General features: G+C 35.9%; 1 protein-coding gene across 4 annotated transcripts in view; it reads left to right on the top strand.

Annotated features, from left to right (window-relative positions):
* Positions 1-22,087, top strand: part of adcy7 (adenylate cyclase 7) — a 70,729-nt gene that overhangs the window by 21,710 nt on the left and 26,932 nt on the right. For all 4 annotated transcript variants that reach the window (XM_022667122.2, XM_022667120.2, XM_022667123.2 and 1 more), the window contains exons 2-5: positions 16,991-17,515; positions 19,917-20,120; positions 21,350-21,517; positions 21,912-22,061. In XM_022667122.2, coding sequence (XP_022522843.2) covers positions 17,363-17,515; positions 19,917-20,120; positions 21,350-21,517; positions 21,912-22,061 — 675 coding nt within the window. In that variant the 5' untranslated portion in view covers positions 16,991-17,362. The remainder of the gene's footprint in view (positions 1-16,990; positions 17,516-19,916; positions 20,121-21,349; positions 21,518-21,911; positions 22,062-22,087) is intronic.

Below are 22,087 nucleotides of genomic sequence, written 5' to 3'. Positions count from 1 at the left end.
GTTTTTGTATTTATTTATTATTTATTTAGATGAAATCTGATGCTGTTCTAATGGGATATGCTGTATTATTTACTGTGGCAAATAAATCCTGTAGTCCTGTAATGACGTTTTAGGATTGTTGGAGATTAGTCAGGATGTTTAGATTTCATTAATTCAGTAAGCACTATTGATGATTGTTGGACTTGTTTATGCATTTTGATGTGTGCTCTTAGGCTAGCATGGCTTGATCTGTCCAGTTTGGCTTTTGTGTCACTTGTAAATTATTTTGTTCATAGGTACTTATTGTTTTGACTTGTTGATTTGGTTTGAGATAACTGTCATAAAAATAATAAATTGATTCATGACTCTCATTTCAGGTGGTGTAAATTTAGTACTGTTAACTTCCCTGACTTCTTCATGCCTTCCTTTGTGTCTACTATATATACAACAATAATGAGTGCACTGATTTTTATACACTACAATATAGATTGTTTTGTTTGTTGTATGGATTTAAAAAAAAAAAAAAAATATATATATATATATATACTGCTACAACGGACCTAAAATTTGGCTTATTTGCTGACTTTTTATTGAAATTTCCTGTTCCACCTTAAATGGTGCACAAGTTACATTTTGGGTATGTTCTTTTAACTAGGCTAAAGTACCTGGGATCAGATTTATTTATTATATTTTATTTTTTTGCTACAGTATGGCAGTTCTTTTTTATTTATTTATTTATTTATCTATTTGTGCAAACATAAGTTTTGCACAATTAATGTGTGGTCCTTAATCAGATTTCCGATCACACGTCTGATTTGTTTGCATGTGACGTGACATTAACAAGATCGATCAGACTTCATCTGTCTTCCTGCTTGTATGTTTGCACTTAGATCTGTTTGTGACGAAGGCCGAAGGTCTTAGAGGAAAGTTTGTTCACTTACTTTCAGATTCTGCTATTATATTCTTTAAGTGACAGAGAATAACTCATTCTGGCCAGACTGAGAAGAAATGGTTAATGTGCTTTTAACATGTTCATTCTGCAGAGGCTGTTTAGGCTTAATTGACTAGTATTTACTGTTTATTATGTGGTTAGGTTTGACCCAGGTTAAACCACAGTGTAATATGGCCTTTGTCTCATGGTTTCTTTTTCATTATATCTTATCTTCAGCTGGCTTTTACGCTGCATGCTTTTGAGAGTGCTCGTTTTCCCTCTGTATGAAAAGGCTATTATCACTTGCGGTGAGGGCTGTGCGAAGACGAGGGGAAGATATGGAGAGAGGTGAAGAGAGAAGGATAAAGAAGGAGGGAGAGGTGCAGAGTGAGTGATCTATACACATACAGCAGATGGTCTGGCGTGTCACCGAGCAAACAGCATCACTCCGCAGATCCTATGTTATTACTCAAGTGGACAACCTGCTCCAACATATTGACTCATTATCTCTCACACGACGCACACACGCACTTATTGCAAACATTGTAATCTACCTAATCTGTCAGTCAATTTGCAATTCATTACCAGCTCATAAAATTATCTTTTCTTTTTTTTTTTACCTGTTCTATGCATCAGGTGGGAACAACAGGTGGTGCTCACAAAGCATGCTTCCTGTACACTAATCAGCATTACATTAAATTGCAGATAAGTAATGTGAATAACATGGACTGTTTTGTTACAGTGAAACTTGTGCTGGGATGTACATATTAATAAGCCATTCTTGAAGGCAATGTGTTGGAAGCAGGCAAGTATAATGTTTAAAGGCTGAATTATTTTCTCTGTGTTGTTCATACAGAGTTGTAGGAACAAAAAAAAAATGCATTTCCTGTAGAAAAAAAAGTGTAGCGGGTGAACTTACAGGTACAGGTACGTGTCTGAAAGCTGTAAACAAGTGCATCTCACACAAGCAGACTGAACAAATTGGTATCTGATCTCAAAAACAAGGACCAAAGGTGTGAAAAGTATTAATTCTCATTAAAAGTATAGATACTAGGATTTAAAAATTAACTTAAACTTTTTACTCAAGTAAAAGTATAAAAGAACTGGTTGTTTTAAAATGTAAGGAGTAGAAAGTACTGATCATTTTGTGAAAACAGATGGAATCTAAGTAAAAAGCAGTGTGAAAAATAATTTCTCCAGTGTTCAAAAGTGTAGACCAAAATTTTACTTAAGTAAGGTAGCAAAGTATTTGTACTACATTATAGAGGTGTGCCAAAAAATCGATTCACATAAGAATCTTGATTCTCATTTACTACGATTCAGAATCGATTTAAAATGTCCCAAAATCGATTCTGAGGGGCGGGTTTTAGACTGATTTTGGGCTGGGTATTTTTGTTGGACCTGGCAACCCTGGGGATAGCGCTTGTCCCTTTGGAGATCTTCCAGACACACACAGAGCGTAGGTGTTTGAGAATCACCGGTAAGATGGCAGAACAAGCACTATATTACCTTAGATTAACGTGTAGTTTCAATGTTTTATGGCAGAATGCTTCATAACAAGCATAAAAAAGATCGCTAGTAGTTAGTTTCAGTAACTGTTAGCTAGCTAACTAGCTAACTTTCCAGTTCCACCTTAAATAACGCTACAGGTGGCAGCGGGCTGCAGCATTTAAGGCGGAACGGAAAAATAACAATAAGCTAATCAGAGCTAATTTCAGCTCCTCATCACAGAGGAATTAAGGAATGGACAATATGAATTAATTTCTCCACCTCCTGCCCCCTTTCTGAAGAAATACAACCACCTTAAATTAACTAGTTAATCAGCAGCTGCTCCTGAACTTTAGCGCTCCACTGCTATCATCACATCAGCCCAGCAGCGTCACCTACACACCACCGCTAGTAGCCTGGTAATAAAGCAGTGTTATTTATTTATGTATTTATTGTTCATTAACGTCATTGTGATATCCCAGTGATTCCTCTGTCACTGAGGACCCACATTCCTGCACATTTTATTGTTTTTGTAACACATTACTTGCTCCAGGACCAGTGTATATTATGGAGGGTTTTTTTTCAATACGATTCATAAGCCAGAAGCAGAAATATTTATAATTCAAATCGTTTTGAATCAAAAATCGATTTTGAATCGAATCGTGGCCCCCAAAATCGGAATCGAATCGAATCGTGAGATAGTAATCGATTCCCACCCCTACTACATTACTTGACACCTCTGAAAGTTATACGGTGGGAGTTCATCAGAAAATTATAAATCTCATAATGATATAGTTGCACATAACAAAGCCTTTAAATCTAATTACAGTATATTGGATAAAAACCTATAAATTGGAAAGCATCATATAAATTGAATTAGAGTTTATCAGATTAAATCATGTAACTTAAACAATATATTAGCACATTGCAACGCATAAAGAGTTGTTAAAATATCAAATAACATCTTATGAAATTAGAAAGCAATACAGGGCGCCATCCCAGGGCACCCTATTATTTTAGAAACTAAATATGTCATGGCCATGTTCTGGACATATGTATAATTTTCTGTTTGGTTTTTGAAATAAGACTGTCTTGCGACTTTTGACTCTCTCTTAATATCAGATAACAGATACGGATACCAATATATTGATAACAGCATATAAATCAGTTAACAATACAGTTATGATTTGCAATTTAAATGAATAGAATAATCACAGTATTTAAATTTGATAACAATATTCATTTTCAAAACTTATATAGTTATCCAATTTATATGCTTTTTCTCCGAAGATATAGATCATACCATGCAAATAGAACTTAGTGTGCCTATATAGTAAATACAATTGATACAATGGACAGTGAATGTAGTCATTAATAAGGTTTTGGTATTATAGTTATGGCTGTTTATGGGTTTATATAACATTGTGTATCTTTGTTAATGGTAAATGCACGGTTAGCCTAGCTTTCATCCAATGCTTTCCCTTTGAGCTGTTAACAGTGGAGGAGAAAGCAGTAAAGCCTGTGCTTGCCTGACTGTCAGGAATGAGCTTTTATATGCCTCTTATATCGGCTGCGGTTAAGTATTTTTCCACTGTGCTGATTGGTGGCCATTCTGGCCCTCTGATTGCCCTGTGTGGTTAGGCACAGACACATTCACAGCTGTGGTCCACGGCAGCTCTTGTTTTGATCTTGAGAGGGAGAGTGGGAGTAAGTGAGGGATGTGGTTTGGCCTCATGATGAGAGACAGCTCTTCCTCCTACTTATACCCAGAATTAACTTTTTTTGTTTTGTTTTATGTTTTTTGATTTTCTCCTTTTTTAGTTCCTTTGTATTCTTCAGCAGGTGACAGTAGGGTGGGAGAAATGACAGTACTTTTTATGACAGTAATCACAGGATGTGTATATGAGGATACTTCATAACACTGAACAGCTGCATGTATCATATAAGACCGATTTAGAATGGCTTTAGAGAGCCAGCAAATAGCCTGTTTACAGTTACTGCATACACTGCATTGTAAAAAGTAGCTTGTAGAGTCCCAGTCGCAAAACTGTACAGTGACAGGCCAAGTCAAGGGATAGAAGCCATCATGCCCATAACAAGGTGACATGAATCATTGAGAATCAGTTCAAACAAGTGGGTGCCAGATGGCTGGGATGTTCCTTTTTCGCCTGTGCAGGTATTTACCATTCCTCCATCTATAGTGTCAATATTGTCCGGTGAATAAGTGATAGAATGCATTACCTCCCCCAGTGGACAGCACAGTGTGTGGTAATTATTGTGATCGGTGCCATCTCTAGATCCCATGGGACCTGGCGAAGTTATGGGATTCCATACTATGCAATTCATATGCTGTTATGAAACTGTCTTTAGGTAAAATGTGGTTAGTGGCCATGCTTCACCTAGTTTTACTTATTGGATTAAAATGTTAAGAATAATTAATATCAATATTAAGTCAGAAGCCATAACTTTTCTTTGCATAAAGTGATTAATATTAGAAATGGTACTTGTAAACGTTGCTCTGATACCTCAGTAGGTGTTATTTGCTTAGCTATTTGTTTTGATTATTGTTTCAATTTGAAAAGATAAGTAAAAAGATCTGATTTTCAAAAGGCGCAAAGTTACAGAGCAAGTATATCTCTAGCCACAGTCTCCCACCTAAACATCATCAAAAATCTGTGGATATTCCTGTGGGGAAAAATCCTCCAGACAAGACCTTAAAAATGTGTGGATATTACAAAAGCATTTATTAGACTTTATACATGCTCGTGGGACTGTTACTAAGTTTAAAGTGACCTACAGAACATTTCAACCAAACCGTTTAAAACTGTTTCAACCAAACCTGTTCCAAACCAGAGGTTTTGCATGCCACTATGTTTGGTACAGTACTGTTGTGTCTATGAAATAGAACAGTCATAGACAAATTAACTGCATAGTCTAGATTATTTTAATGCACACATTTGTTTTTGTTACTTTTTTTGTTTCACCAAATAAAGCTTTGTGTGTCTGTGTGTCTGTGTGTGTGTGTGTGTGTGTGTGTGTGTGTGTGTGTGTGTGTGTGTGTGTGTGTGTGTGCGCACTTCTGTGGAGGCAGATTGGAGGCAACCACCTGGGCAACTGGGAAGATCAAACCATTGGCAGCAAGATAGAATGAGGGAAAAAATTAAACTGTTGGCTAACTGTTTCAGCATCAGTCTAAACTTACTAATCTTGGTCCATTTTTCTAGAGCCTTCGTTTATAAGGCTGAACTAGAGCTGTTCGTTTGGCAGTCTGGGCGTTGTCCGAGGCCTCCGATTTGATTATCCCAGTAAAGTCTTCAAAGAGCTCTGAGTCTGGATTAATCCACAAGGCATCATTAACATGCTTGGGATTGTGATGTGAGGTGAATTAGCCCATTACTGGGAGCAAAGGGGGATAAAAGACCAAGAAGTTAACAAGTGTAAATTGTGAATCTTTAATTTGTCGATTAGATTATGGTAAGAATTAAGCTTTTGTGCACTGCTGCTCCCTCTCACACATTGATGGTCACTACTTAGAAGCAGCCTAACAACATAAAAACTGAAAAACTGAGAAACTAAGAATGATGTGCTGTGTGCATATACATGCATACTCTGTTCATACACCACAATTCTGTTTAGTAAAGCCTTTATCATGGCAACTGTATCCTTTTTTTACCTGCTTCTTCTGGGCAAGACGAATGGAACACCCAAACAAACAGCAAACTGTACGAGCTCAACCCCAAAATAGATCATTTTACCAACGCGTATATAGACAATAGATGGGATCAAGTTATTTACTCAAGATGCCGCATTGGCCACACCAGACTGACGCACTCCTTTTTACTGAAGGGCGAAAGACCCCCACATTGTGATGTGTGCCAACGAACTATTACTATAAAACATATATTAACCGAATGCCCAAAATACTTACCTACAAAACAAAAAATCTGCCTGTCAGATACACTAATGGACATTTTCAACAAAGACAATGCAAACAAAGTACTGAACTTTTTAACTATTACCAAACTGAGAGTCCACATCTAAGGACGTGATCATAGAACCTTGTGAATAAACAATACCTATCCTGCCACGAAATAGCTGATGAGCTGATGTGGCGTTAAACTCAACCAACCAACCAACCAACCTGCTTCTTCTGCTTTTTAGGTTTCTGCTAATTGTTTTTGCTTCATGTTCTTCTCATCTACTTTTTCTTATGCTTTTTCACTGTGTTATCTTCCCTTTTCCTCATTATTCTCTGCTACCTACACCACATTTTCCTCTTCCTCTCCTCATCTTTTGCTTTATCAGATTTTGTCTGATTCTGCTTCTTCCTCTACTTCAACTTCTTGTAGCTACAGCCTTGCACAAAGTGGTTACTGAGAAACCAGGTTATTTCAGTCAACGCAAAATCTTCTTTATTAATGTTTTTTTCTAGCAGCACTTTAAAGGTTTTCACCTTGTTAACAAAACCATTTTTTTAACTATATAGAACCCTTGATTTCAGTAGATGGGAAGGGTTATTTTAGTGCTTATCATGCTTTGGTGATTACTGAAGGCCTTGCTGTTTGCAGGATTTCTTTGTATATTGTATATTAAAATATTAGTGTATTCATTGATGAATAATGCAGTATTAATCTATAAATATAAATCATTTCATTGAACATGATGGGGACATGCAGACGAGCCTTGAAAATTGATAATAGACATTCTAAGGGCATAAATTACTCACTTCTTCATGAATCATTCTGTCCGAAAGTTCATTTACACTGCAAGCAAACCAAAAGACCACACCTTTTTAACAGACTAAGATTGTGGTACTTTTCACATCTGGGTGATTCTCACGAAATCAGACTAATGAGGTGGCATTAAGGAGTGTGATGAACAGGTAAATGCTATCAATTTGGGAAACACTGGTTTATAAACATCTCATCAAAGGCTATATTGGAAGTGATTAAAAGTAGACATTGTGATATTTTAAATTATGTATTTTTTATAATTTAGTGTGAAATTCTCAGTACCGCAACGCGTCCATTGCTGAATCTCGGCTGTTCAATTACACAATTTTAATATTTAAAATAAATAAATAATAAAAAACTTAAATGTATCTCATAAAGTAAATTGTTACAGTCAATAAAAATGTATTACTTGGAATTCATTGGTAAAAGAAAAGAAAATATTTAGAAAAATAACTTTGGTCAGAACCAATGTTCTCAGCCTCCGCAACAATTTTCAAGCACCATTTAAGACCACAAGGAACAGAAAAAAAACAGCCATTTTGAGAGGGGGGACACCTTTTAGTATGACACCCAAGATGGCTACCAGGTAAGCACCTAATTTTATACCTCTCCAGATAAATGTTAAAAACTTGGTTGTCAGCGAGCATACACAACTTTTTGTTTCTCATTACCGAAACAGCTAGTTTTTAATGTTTAAAAAAATGAAAATGTTATTGTGTTTTGGGAATTTTTAAGGTTTTTAAAGTCTAAATACAAAAAGCTAGCAAAAGTTTAGCCAGGCATCATGGTGGCCCCACAGAGATCAAAGAAGGTTAAGGTCCCTCATACTCCGCAACAGCCTTCTCATACACCGCAACAATTTAAGGCCTGTTGCGGTAGAGATATTCACTGTTGCGGTAAAGAGAAATTAATGTTTTAAGTGACATGAACTTATATATATATATATATATATATATATATATATATATATATATATATATATTGTTTCATAAAAAAGCCTTTATTTACTTATAATAAACAATATATAAAACAATACATGATGCAATTTCAGATAAAAAACAGATTTATGTAGCAGGGCAGTGACACCCATATAACTTCCGCATAAGATATAAAAATAATATATAAAAAAAATAATATATATATATATATATATATATATATATATATATATATATATATATTTATATATATATATATATATATATATATAATATATAAATTTCATATATATAATATATACATTTCATGAAACAACTTTTATTGTTATAAACTGTTAATAAAGGTTGTTTCATGAAATTTATTTTTATAAACTTTTATTGTTATAAACTGTTTATATGTATATATATATATATATATATATATATATATATATATATATATATATATATATATATACACATTTTATGAAACAACCTTTATTAACAGTTTATAACAATAAAAGTTGTTTCATGAAATGTATATATTATATATATGAAATTTATATATATATACACACATATATACATTTCATTAAACAACTTTCTTTAATTTTATCTTTAATTTTAATTTAGTTGCACATTGATGTTTATATCTGTCATGAAATTAATACTTAATAAAAAAGTTGTTTTATGAGATGTTGAATTACTTATTTTGTATTTAAACATTCCATTTCAATTTAGTTATACAGTGATGTTTAAAGTTTTAAGGAATTTATGTCTAATGAGGTATGTTGAAATTTGTTTTATTAAAATACACAGTTCAAAATAGGATATTTTCACAGCTTGAGTCTTACTGAGAATAATTTTCAACAGCAAATACCACATTTTGTTCAATATTACTACTCCATACAAAACTCAAGAAGTACATCATTAGAATTTGTTATTTATTCACAGCATTCACACTCTGTGTTTGTTGTGTAAAGTGTTATTGTTAATTAAGTAGGAATCCTTGTAATGACTCTCTTTACCGAAACATTGACTCTCTTTACCGAAACACCATTCTCTTTACCGCAACACATATTTATTTACTAATTATTTTACTGTTATAAAACAAATTCTAGTTTATAATGGTATTTGGATAAATTGTATTTCTTCATAGGTCATCTGTACTAAATAAGAAATTATACATGTAATTTTTCAGTTAAATATCCTGAAAAGACAGGACATGAATCATGAAATCTGTTGCGGTAATGAGACAAATCATAAAATAAAAAAAAATGGGAAACTTATAAATATAATATTTTCTGGGTTATATACACATATGAGCACAACTGTTAATAATATCTATTTAAAAAGTAACAAATGTGTAACTTTTAAACCATATCTGTTCTGTGTTATCATGTTGCGGTACTGAGAATGTGTGTGCTCTGACTGACTAAAATGGTGCAAAATATACAGAAAAAAATTATAAAACTAAAAAAAAAAAGTATTTCTAAAAAGTTCAGACCCTAGTCTTGCATAACAAAAAGAAATTTTATATTTAAATGCCTTTTGAAATTTTTCAAGTGTGAACCCTTTTAAATCTGTTTTTCGTGAGAATCACCCATCTGCTATTTTGGCTCAGACAAAATCGAAAAATCTGAAAACTGTAACAGTACTGTTAGTATGCTATTGGTCACACAAATAGAACAGTCAAAAGATGCTGGATTGTGGCATCACTTTTGCAACACTCAAACTTCAACCTGAAGTGTTTACTAAGTAAAATATATGGCCACTTTGTTAACTTTTGATATATACAGTCTAATGTGTTTTAATTAGTAATTTTACACTAAACCTTTTTCAAACAAACACTTTTTAAGTATTTTCCCTTTATTTAGAGAACTATCGGTAGCAGAATGTTGGAAAGTATACATTAGCTGCATCCTCGAAATTGCTCTGAGCACACAACATGTAGTCCAAAGACTTTGACCAACATTCGGTAATGTAGCTGGCAAGATATGCAGCCAAGCCTTTGAAAAGCATGTAGTGTGTTCAGAGCCGTTTCATTACCTCTGGTTTGCCTTGTAATTGCAAGCGGTGAGACCTTTCTGAGGACATCAACGCAAACCTTAATAGACAGTTCCATACGGGATGCAGTGAATGAAGCTCATCTACTGAATACAATGCGTGCAATGCCTAATGATGTTATTTTAGTGTGTTGTGAACTTCACTTCACAGTTCACGACTCAGTGGAGCTGGAGTATATTGTGTTGAGAGATACCAGGAATCGATGGCAGCAGTAGCCAGTAAACGTGGGCCAGGTTTTTTCCCCCGCCTTTTTCACTGCTTGATTGCTTTGCATTCAGATGGAAAGGCCATTCAGACAAAGCAGTGCAGTTACTGCTATTCAGCTCTGCATGGAGAGGCTACAGTCTATTCTCTCTCTAGCTCTCTCTCTCTCTCTCTCTCTCTCTCGCTCGCTCACTCGCTTGCTCTTTCGCTCTCTGTGTCTCTGTCTCAGACTCTCTCTCTCTGTAGTCTATTGGCTTGTTCCTTTGCCATAGTAACTTTAGAATAGGAGTATAAAAGCGTCTCATTGGCCTCGGTGCTGTGAAGGCTACACGTCTGCCAGCCACAAAATGCCAGTGCACTGCGGTACATGACCGTGACCATGCTTCTCTTATTTTCTTTTTCAGTCAGTTGAGCCAGTCATCTTTCTTTTCTTCTGATTTTTTATTTAGTTTCATGTAAAAAACAAAAAAGTAACTCTCAGACAGCTAAGAATTCTAGAGCTTTAAAATCTAAATGTACTTTCCTGCTTTATTATAATGGTGCCATCACAGTGCACAGTGTACTGACAACCTCATAACCCATACTATAACCGACTCGCGCTTTTGGAGTTGGTGCTGATAACCTGCTGATATGGCCCTTTTCCTCTTTGGTCCAGAGATTATAACATACCTTTCTTCCAAAAAAAAAAAAAAGATAATCTGGAATACTGATGTGTCTAACCCAGCGATCGAGTCACATCTGGGCATTATTAACAGAAACCTTCTTTTTCGTACAGTAAAGTTTATAAGTGACATTTGTGAGCAATCCTCACAACTGTAGTGCTTGACAATGGTTTGCCAAAAGAAATAGGCTATTACTGAACGTTCTGGATGCAGTGCTGTCTGAGGAATCAGAGAATAACAGGTGTTTAGCTTAGGCTTGTCTCCTTGCCCTTTTATACACTGAAATTATTCTAGATTTAAACATAAATAGGTTACTTGTATGCACTGTAGAAGGAGAAATATGAAAACTACTTCCAATCTTTCTTTCAGTTTTTGATTGTGTGTCTCTTATTATTTTATATAGGTGCTCACAATTAAAAAAAACAAAAAAAAAACAATTGATATTTCTCCAGATATTAATAATTTACCATGTAATCAGATATATTCTGGGTTTGGTGGAAGAGTCAAAAAAATTGTGCTTCCTAGGGCCATGTGAAATTTTATTTTTATTCTTATATTTTATTTAATTTCTTTCCCCATTTTCTCCTACATTTTACATAGCCAATTACCCAAACCACTCATTAGGACTGCCCCTATTACCAGTAACCCTAACACACCAGGAGGGTGAAGACTAACACATGCTTCCTCTGACACATGTGAAGCCAGCCACCACTTCTTTTCAAGCTGCTGCTGATGCAGCATTGCCGAGTAGCATCACAGCGTGCTTGGTTCCGATACATCAGCTCACAGACGCCCAGTGCTGGGGACATCACCCTTTAGTGATGTGGGGAGAGAGCGCCATCTACCCACCTGGAGGGAGCGAGGCTTTTTTATATTCCTTTTTAGCCAGTTTAGCCATTTGCCTTTAACAGACACTTATTTTGCGATGTGGTCTCTTTATTGTTGTGTCTTGTGTAATGGCTTAAATCTCACAGACCGCTCCTCATTGAAAAGTGCAGAGAGCATGCAGTAAAAGGACACTTGAAAATAGCTTTTTTTAGTCGTGATCAGCTGCCCCTGACATTTTGTGGTTTTGAGTCATATTCCAAACATTGCGCCCAGATACGTCATTGCAACAGGATGTGCTGAAACTCCTCAGAGTGCAGCACTTTAAATCTGTGGTTGTATCTGCTAAGAAGTTCTGGGATTTTGTGCAGTTTTTTGCATCCTTCAGGGTGGAGAGGCCTGGTGTCTGTCTTGTTTCGAGCAGCCGATGTGATGTGTAGGTTGTTTGCTCTCTCTGGCGTGAGCAGCTTTTTACACTCGGCTGATAATCTACATCTGCCTCTCAAACATTAATATCCAGCATTGAGAGAAAGACCTTTGAACCCTCTCCTCTGCTCTGTCCTCTTTTCCTCTCCATTCTCATTCTGTCTCTCTCTCTCATTTCATGTTGTTGACTGTGCTCATCCATTCGAATAAGCATGCAGTCTTGTGATTGAAGTTGGTTATTCGGGTCATTGAAACGGCGAACAGTTTTTGTTGTCTCTGAACAGAGGCCATGTTCTGTGGTTGAAGTGGTGTGGGTGTGTGTTTGTGTGTGTGTGTGCTTGTGTTTTTATTCTATTTTAGAATTTGTGAAATGTTCTTTTCCTTTCATTTTTCTCTGTAATATAACTGGGACAGTGCTAATCAATTAACAGAAAAGTTGCTGACAATTTTCATCTGTAATCCCTTATTAGTTTTTAAAACTATCAAAAGTTCCTATTAAAGATTTGCCATTTAAAAGTGACAGTTTATCTAAAACCCAAAATTGACTCCTGCATTAACTGGAAAAGTACCATGTTCACTACTGCAGTATTTATAAACCTATATTTTGACTTTCTAAAAAGAGGAATGGAGGTGACCTTAAGAATTGTGCATTTTGTTTTTGTTGTGTAATTTTAGTATGTTTGTGTATTTGTAGCGTATTAAAGTTAAGACCCGCTGTCTTTGCTCTTTGTTGAAGGTCTGTGAGTAAAACATTCACCAAGGAGGATAATAATACAGTGCACACAGGTAAAGACTAATGACTAAAATTAACAACAAAATTAAATCAGTTAGTTGATGAGTTAATCACATTTCTTGCAGTAATTACAATCAATTTAATGGACTCCGTATTGAACTTTTAATTTGTAACATTTAAAAATGGAGCATGAGAAAGTGGGAGTCCCTCCATGTTATTTTTAAAATAAACCTGACTAATCCAAACACACAGACTGTATTAAAAATCAATAGATTCTTCGACTATCAAGAAAAGTTTTATTACATCTCTTGACAATTCTTTTCACAGCTCCGGTCTAGAAGTAGTTTTGTAATTGCTTTTCCTTTGAAAAATTGGCAAAATAAAGAAAAAAAAAACATTAATCATCGCTATTTGGCCTTCACTCTTTTTTCCACTTTTCAGACATAAAAAAGTGCATTCCAGTGCATTTCTATAGAAGGCCATTTATAATTTGTGTAGTCTTGTACTATGTGTAGTTCAACAGGTCAAACTAGGGAAATGTGTTAACAGTGTTAAACATTGGCGGTGTTAATAATTTATCATGTTAACACATTGGCTATGACAGCACCAATATGAAAAAAAAAAAAAAAAAAAAAAAAACGATGTATAGGTAAGTGATCAAGTATGTGAGAGATCTGCATCAAACATATGATTTGCATCATTTATGTTATTCATGTGGATGGCTGTATCTGGTTATTCAGCTTACAGAAGTTTACCCATGCCCATTCACACTCAATTGATTAGTGTTATGTTTCTGTCAGCAGCCTATAAAATCAGTATTTATCGAAAAGAAAAATGAAGAAGCATCCAGTACTTATAAAATGTTTTATATGTATGTTTTATATCTATACATAGAAAAAAATATGTAATTGTTAGAAGATTCATTTATGTAGGCTCACTGTGTGGTTAAATCTTTCACTGCACCTGCTCGCAGAGTGAAATACTAGCACAAGGCTGAAACTGAGACTGAATCCAAACCCTTATTCCTCTTCTCCTTGAAGGAAGGCTTCCTTTTGCTGGCTCTCAATGAGGGCATTGTGGCTGCTCACATCTGCTGCTGTGCAGAAACTGCATACACACTCACACACAAACGAGCCACAGTGGAGTTCACGTACCTTATCCGGTCCCACTTTGCATTAAGAGTAATTAATGCCATGCCATTTCTCAATCTGCATTCTTGACTGTACTTTTTTTCTTGTTGACTCAGGACATGTGTTTACTCTGTATTGAGAAACAGCTAGTTTTCCTGACACAGCCTAAAAGATATCCCCCCTCACTCACTACTTTCTAGGGTATTCAGATGTGTCATTGTCCCTTTCACTTCTGATATAAAAATGTGGCTTTTGCCTCACCTTGTATAACTGGCTTGTATAAGATCACATGATAGTTCACGCAATATCAGCAGATTTTAAAGTAAAATGTCTCTCAGCCTTCAAGTTATAATTTTGCTATTGTGACAACACTGTTACAGTTTGTTGCTATGCACAAGGTAAAGAAATAAAACTGTAATCTAAAAAAGGAACCCAACTGGTCGTCCATTATTGAGTGAAATGTCTTATTTTCTCTTGTGTATTAATAATTGCTCTTTTACCAAGCAAAAATGTTTTCTCTTATTACTCTATTAATCTAAGAAACTTTCAGTAGAATACTTGATTACTTAAATATTCAATAGCTGCAGCCCTATTCAAACAACTGACATGTTCTTTAGCTGGAAGAACAACCGGTAGTCACTAAAGGTGTAAGAATGTGATGTATTGTAGTATTGTGATATTTTGTTACTGTACTGATTTAGAGATTTTTATTTTTTTATTTATTTATTAATATCTTACAAGTCAAGATTAGTAGTAGACAGTGGTTCATTTTGTATTGTGTTTAAACTGCACCAATTAAGAGGCTTTAACTAATCATTTTTGGTAGTCAACTAATCTGTCAATTGTTTTTTAGATAAATTGATCAGTCAGCGTCTATTTCTGTAAATCTGATTTGTACACTTTTGGTCACGGACAAGCTGTGTACTGTGTGAACCGACCTTACCACTCACCCACTGTGCTTGTGTCCACAGCATTTTGTGTAAAAGATTGAAGTTACAAATTAACGAAGATTAATTTTATATATGTTGAATATGTCAAATAATTGTTGCAGCCCCACCCATTAGATAGCAGTTCTGACTGCATAAACATATCTTTTTTACTCCGATGTAATAAACATGATTGTTTTATACTATGACAGTTTTCTTAAAATTTGGTTTTAACAGTCGCAGTATACATATAATTGGTTTGCTCACTTTATTGCCATACATAGTATTGCAGTATATTGAATCCTATGTAACTCATGTATCGTAATATGCATTGTATTGCCAAGTTCTTGCCAATACACCTGGTGTTGCCACACTTGCTCTTTCCGGATAAAATAGTGCACCACTGATCTATAATATAGGATAAAATGCATTACATTGCCAACATTAATTTAACATTGCAGTTTTTCAGACTAGCAGTTCACATCATACTTTAGCTGCTACCCCCTCTTCCTCTCTCCCTCTCCTTTGAAATCCTGAGAGATTGGATTTCAAAGATCACTCTTAATGTGTGTCTGTATGCTTTCTTCACTGTTTGCTGCCTGATTGTAACCGTGTTGGAGTTGAATTGCATTACATAAGAAGTGAGTGTTCTTGTACTACTATCATTGTGAGGGCCTGGAGTTAAATGAGGGGAATCAAAAGACTGTTTTTTCAACAAAAAAAATATATATATATTTTTTAGGAAACCTAGTTCTTACGATGTTTGGGTTAGTATGGTAAGGTGTAGTTTAGGGTTGGGTAGGATTTGAATGAAGGCCAAGGTAAGGATTAATTAAGTTTAGTGTTTGAGTGGTTAGGTTTAATTTATAGAGAGTTAAGGTTAGGAAGAGCAGGATTAGGTTTAGTGTGGTTAGGTTTAGATTATGGGAAGTTTAAGGTTAGGAATCGCAGGATTAGGTTTAGTGTGGTTAGGTTTAGGTTATGGAGGGTTAAGGTTAGAGCTAGCAGAATTAGGTTTACAGTTAGAGTGGTTTGGTTAGGTTTAGGTGTAGGTTCTGGAGGGGGGTTAAGGCTAAAGCTAGCAGTATTAGGTATAGCATTAGTGTGGTTAGGTTTAGATTACTGGGGTTAAGGTTTGTGGGATTAGTATTAGGTTTAGGTGTAGGTTAGAGGGGTAGAGTTGGTGGGATTAGGTTTAGGTGTAGGTTAGAGGGTTCAGGTTGGTGTGGTTAGGATTATGTGTAGAGTATTAGGGTTAATGTTAGGGTAAGGCTAGAAGTTTGGTTATGTGTTTTAAAGGAGGTATAAGCTGGGAACAATACTACTTTTCATAGAATTAACTCAGTCCTCACTTCATACAGTAAAACAAGTATGTGTGTGTGTTTGTGTGTGTGCTTTGCTACTCTGCATAGACCGATATAGATCTGGCTTGAGTACTTGGATCTAGCATGATACTGAAAGAAAGAGGAAAGAGTGGGTGCTCTCTTGCACTCTCTCTCTCTCTCCCTCTTTCTCTCTGTTTATAATTTGACCGTTTGTTTGGATCCTGTTCTAATTAGTCAGTTGGACTATGTACATGGCTCTATTCCATAAGAGCTTCTGCCAAATCTCAGCAACTTTCACTACACAAAATCACACCAGCAGGCAGCGTGGGAACTGTTCCATATGATAAAGCTTGTAGGCTTCCTTTTTCCAAGGTTGAGTGTTAAACTGCCTGCAGGAGTTCCTCTCAGAGAAATGGTTTTATCTCTGTTTATTTGAGAATCTTGTGCAGAATGTGGGTGTAAATGTGGTTGGGTGTGTGTAAAGGAGCGTAAGGAAATAAAAGTGCCAGAGGAACGGACGGAGATGAGAAGTTTTACGACCTTCTGACAAAAGCGAGTGCTAAAGGAGAGAGAAAAGAACAGCATTGCTCCGCCTCTGTCAGTACACTAATTCATTCTCTCTCTGTCTCTCCTTTTCTTTTCAGGAATCTCTGAATCCTGGAGGTATCCTTGACGACCATCCTGACCTTCCTCATCCCCTCACTGTTCCCGCCTTCAACACGAATACCTCCAGAACTCTCCGTTCCAGCTCTGAGAAGGGCTCAGCCATCTGATCACTGGCACCGAAAGAAAAGAACAGAAAGAGCACAGACGAAGAAAAAAGGCTGAAAGAAACATGCAGAGATCCTCCGCGAGGGAATGTGAAGATACATGTCTCTGGAACCTTATAGGCACCCGCACATACACATGCATGCCATTTCTATGGGGGTAATTGCATATCCGCACCCTTGCTGAGGAGAGGGAGTTTTTTTTTTTTTTGTCAGCACTCATTGATTGCTGTGCTGTGATTGGTCAGAATGCCGGCAAAAAGGAAGTACTTACTGAAAGAGCAGGAGACCCTCTACAGGAAGTTCTCTTGCATCAGCCAGTACCAGCCTCTGGTTCTACTGCTCGGATTGAGTGTGCTCACCTGCGCCACCCTACTAGTGCTGTTCTTTAGCCTGCAACTGGTGAGAGAACACAAAAACACACACTCACAAACACACACACACTAATTAATGTAATGCTATGCACATCAGCCATACCATGCCGGAGACTTCAGGCAGTCATACAAGCCAAGGGGGCAGCCACAAAATACTGAGAAAGTGATGATTGTAATTATAATAAAAATTATTCTAATTCAATGAAACGGTTTCTCCATTATTCTAATTCAATAAAACAACAGTGTCACAGTTAAATGGCCTAAATGGGCCTTTTGGAAAGCTCAGCTGAGCAAATTTTTTTTCCAGGTAACGAGTTCTGTGATTAGTCTAACGAGTAGGACAGGTGCGGTGAACACCTGATTTGCTTTCTGCACAAAAAATGCATTCAAAGAATTTCATGATTGCACTATTTCAAATTATTCTAATTCGTTGACCAGCACCTGTACATTGTTACCAAAAACCTATTTACCGTAGTCATTTTTAGGGGTGGGAATCTCTCAGTGTCTGGCGATTCGATTCAGATTTTTGGGATCACGATTCGATTCAGAAACTATTTTCGATTCTGGAACGATTTTTCAATTCAAATGGCCTATAAATTTTGTTTAAATTATGTGAAGATAAAAAGATGAAATGCCAATTTAAACAAATAGAACATTTATTTAAAACAATAAACTTAGGTTCCTTACTGTATTAAATCTTTTTGCAACATACTGTACCGCAGAGCTCACATACTGTCGCTCGTATCTTTTTAACTGTACCGCGGAGCTCACCTACTGTCCTGCAGAGCTTTTTAACAGTTAGAGAGTTCCGCGGGACAGTTAAAGAGTTCCACCGGACAGTAGCTGAGCTCCGCAGGACAGTTAAAGAGCCCCGCGGTACAGTTAAAAAGCTCCGCACGACAGTAGCTTTACCCAAAAAAAAAATCTTTTTTGAAAAGTGAGGATTGGTCCAGTACTTGTCATGTTACTGGTTTTAGAGCAGATAGGCTTCCAGTATAAATAGAGGAGCCCTGAAAGGAAGTGGCAGCAGCGTTCAGCAGGACGCGGTGGTGTTTGAAGTGTTATGATTGGCAGATTCTGGCATGTCTATCAGATTGTCTTTCAAAGGCACTTTCCTGCTATTGTATTTTAACTGTGTATATCAGCATTATTTTTCCATCTCATTCTTACCATCCAAACAGTATGTGTACATTTACACACACACACACACACACACACACACACATGCACACACCTAGGCTACTTGTCCTTTCTTCACAAAAAAGTCCGCAGGCTATGGAGAGAAGCCCAGTGTGCATATTTTCACGGCCTGAGCTTGTGTAATGCTTTTGTTCATCTCTCACACACTCCAGTTAAGTGATGCACCGTCTGTGTGAACTTTCTTAACCCTCTCTTACTCAGCGCTTACTGGCCGTGGGAGGGAAAAGAGCCTTTCCATCAGTGTGTGTGCACATTTCACGGTCTGCGTAAACCCTTAACTGCTCTTCTCACTAGTAACACTTTGTAGGAGAACAGGAATCTGTGTATATAATAAAGCATGTGTCCATCCTTCAGTTAAACCACTTCACTCCTGAAAAAGCCAGGGGTTCAGGGAGTTGAGCATACTGAGAGTGCTTGGACTGTTTAAATAAATGGAAAGCACCATTAAGATTCATAGCATGGTGGAGCCCACATATTGAGATGTTCTGAAAGAACACATCCATAAAACAGCCTTATGTAGCTTTATGTAAGGACCTCCACTATGCAGCTAAAACGAATGCAAATTATGCCCAGGTGGAACATATGTTGTTAGTACTGTTTGGTCTAAGATATTCTTAAAGAATGTGCCAGAATGATCTATAATTATTAAGGGCAAAACTTTTGTCCTAGTTTTTATGACTTGCATTTACATAACTTATGGCTAGGGGTGGGCAATAGCAAACTAAATAAAATCACAAAACAAAATTCTTGTTTAGAGCAAACAAAAAAAACTTGTATATGTTTTGTAAATGACAGTAACATACCAAGAGGTAAGTACAAAATGTTTAGCAATTACACAAAAATACCCTTAAATCTTCACAGTAAATAACAAGTCAAATACAAAATAGTGCTTTCAATACTGAATATTGCTACAATCATGATAGATATTTTTTATTTATTTAAAAAGTATGCCAGTATTATTGCAAACAATACTTTATGGCACACCTGATTAATTGGCCCTACACATTTTTATTTCTTTCTCCAATTTCTTTTTTCCCCACAAATTTATTTTTTATTATTTCTATATATTTTTTACTATTATTTTTTTTTCCCCGAAATCCATTTTTAAGCTTCAGTTCCACGATGTTATATTATAGAAATCATATGGCCCTACTCATGAAACCACAATATACTAAATTTAATGTAAAATTCCTGTGTCTTTAATACAGTTTTTCTCTGTGTCTTTTCAGAATGTGCATGAACATGCAGCATTTGTGGGAGTGGTGAGCGGGGCGCTGTTCGTGTTTCTGGCTGTGTTTATACTGGTGTGCGCAGAGGCGTTCACTCAAAGATGGACAACACTGCTGGGTCTGGTAGTGTGGGCCACACACCTAACTATGGGCTTCACCTTTATCTACAGTACAAACCTCAACCTCATACAACCCTGGGACCAGGTAAAGTAAAAAGAAATCTCAGTTTTCAGTTCTGATATGATCCAGTTTTATATGTGATACTGAAATCTGATGCATCTGAACTGACATGTGGCAAGTCATGTGATCTTTACATCAATCCAGGTTGAGCAAAAGAGAAATTGGATGACAGAAGTGAGGAATGTTTTCAGTGGTGGGACCTCAAATATTAGGGGTGATGTTTCTGTTTAAAGTGACTTAGAACACACATTGCAACTTTTACATGTGTGAGGATGTGGCTGCAAAGGAAAAATTAAAAACTTTAAAAAATATATATATAAAAAAAGTATAAAGAAGCCATGCTGTCATGCCAGCAAAAAGCATCAGATGTTACAGATTCTTAAAAACTACTATTCAAATACAATAATTTCACTTACATTGCTGATTACACTCTTTTTAGTGAAATGTGCAGTTGATTAGTGTTAGGCATTGACTATATGCTAAAAGTATATTATGTATGATGAAATCTAAATGTCCTCTGTATGTAAAATGAGCAAAGTAGTAGATTTTAAAATGATTTCATCTCCTGCATTAATATTGAAAAAAATATATATATATTTTATGTTATGGAAAGGGCCACATCCAACTTCTTTAACTATATGGAAAAAATAAATATTTAATTGAAAACATTTTAATGGAATGAGTGTCCAAATCTTTTAACCCAAAAATAAATTATACTATGGAAAAAGGTATGATATAAGGTATAAATAGTATAATATTTAAATCTGATTGTCTTGTAGCTATATAACATTTATTTTATTTCTATATTGATTGCTTAATTTATTTTATAGAATCTTTTGTTGCTTATTCTCCTTGGTTTGCCATCAACAAATTTAAACGTTTTTTTTTTTTTTAATGACTGATGTGCTATTTTCCTGTACATTGCAAGTGATTACTTTGAAACCAATAAAACATAAAATAACCAAAAAAAAGTCATTGAAATGTACCATGACACAATAAAAAGTTGTCATATTATTACTAACATAATTCCATTAATAATATATAACATGCAAATATGACAAAATTGGTCAATGGACATACTTAAGAAGTCGTGCCCTAGAGTAAAAAAAATGTTTATTTCTGGAAAATGTATTTTTCATAAATGTCATAAAAGTGAATTTGTATTTTATGTTTTATTATTAAATACTTGTTTTTGTTTTGCCTATAATTTATCAGAAACTGAAACTAACCAAGCTACTTTGTCTCTTGTTTAGGTGCCTTTCTTCCTTTTCATCATCATCACAGTGTTCACCTTGCTGCCATTCCAGATGTGCTATGCTGTCATCCTCAGCATCCTCTCCTCCCTCTCTCATATTATTGTCTTGTCAGTGCACTTCAGCTTGTACAAGAACCATCACAGTTCTAAGCACATCAGTTATCAGGTAATCAGGTTTTGTCACTATTTACAGCATCAGTCACTGACTGATTACAGCGTGCTCTCATTAGTTTACTGCATTTGAGCCGAGCAGAACAGGCATTAAACAAGTCAATTTAATATAACTTGAGCAAGGTGCATTATGACTTTTGGCATGTCCATCTGTCTAATAGTGAGAAATGTTTAATACATTGCATATGTCAATAAGCTTTTCCTTCACAATATTTCATTCTGAAGTGTGGGTGTAGAGTGTAGGTGGCAGTGGCGGTTCTTTGAAGAGCTGGCCAGTCAAACCAGCAATTTGTATGCATTTGTATTGGCACATACTCCATATAAAAGTCTCTCTTTCTCTCTTCTACCCACTACCTCCTACATTCTGTTTCTCTCTTCCCCTCTACCAGCTCCTGTCTAATGCTGTAGTGTTTGTATGTGGTGGTGCAGTTGGAGCATTCCATAAGGTTCTGATGGAAAAAGCACTCAGGCAGACTTTTCAAGACACACTTCGCTGTCTCCGCATCAGAATGAAACTGGAGATTGAGAAGAGACAGCAGGTACTTGTGCACTCTCACATACATTA

This window comes from Astyanax mexicanus, chromosome 23, assembly GCF_023375975.1.
Source record: "Astyanax mexicanus isolate ESR-SI-001 chromosome 23, AstMex3_surface, whole genome shotgun sequence".
Classification (NCBI taxonomy): Eukaryota; Metazoa; Chordata; class Actinopteri; order Characiformes; family Acestrorhamphidae; genus Astyanax; species Astyanax mexicanus.
The sequence above is the reverse complement of the archived record's forward strand: the minus strand, read 5'-3'. Positions and strand labels throughout refer to the sequence as shown.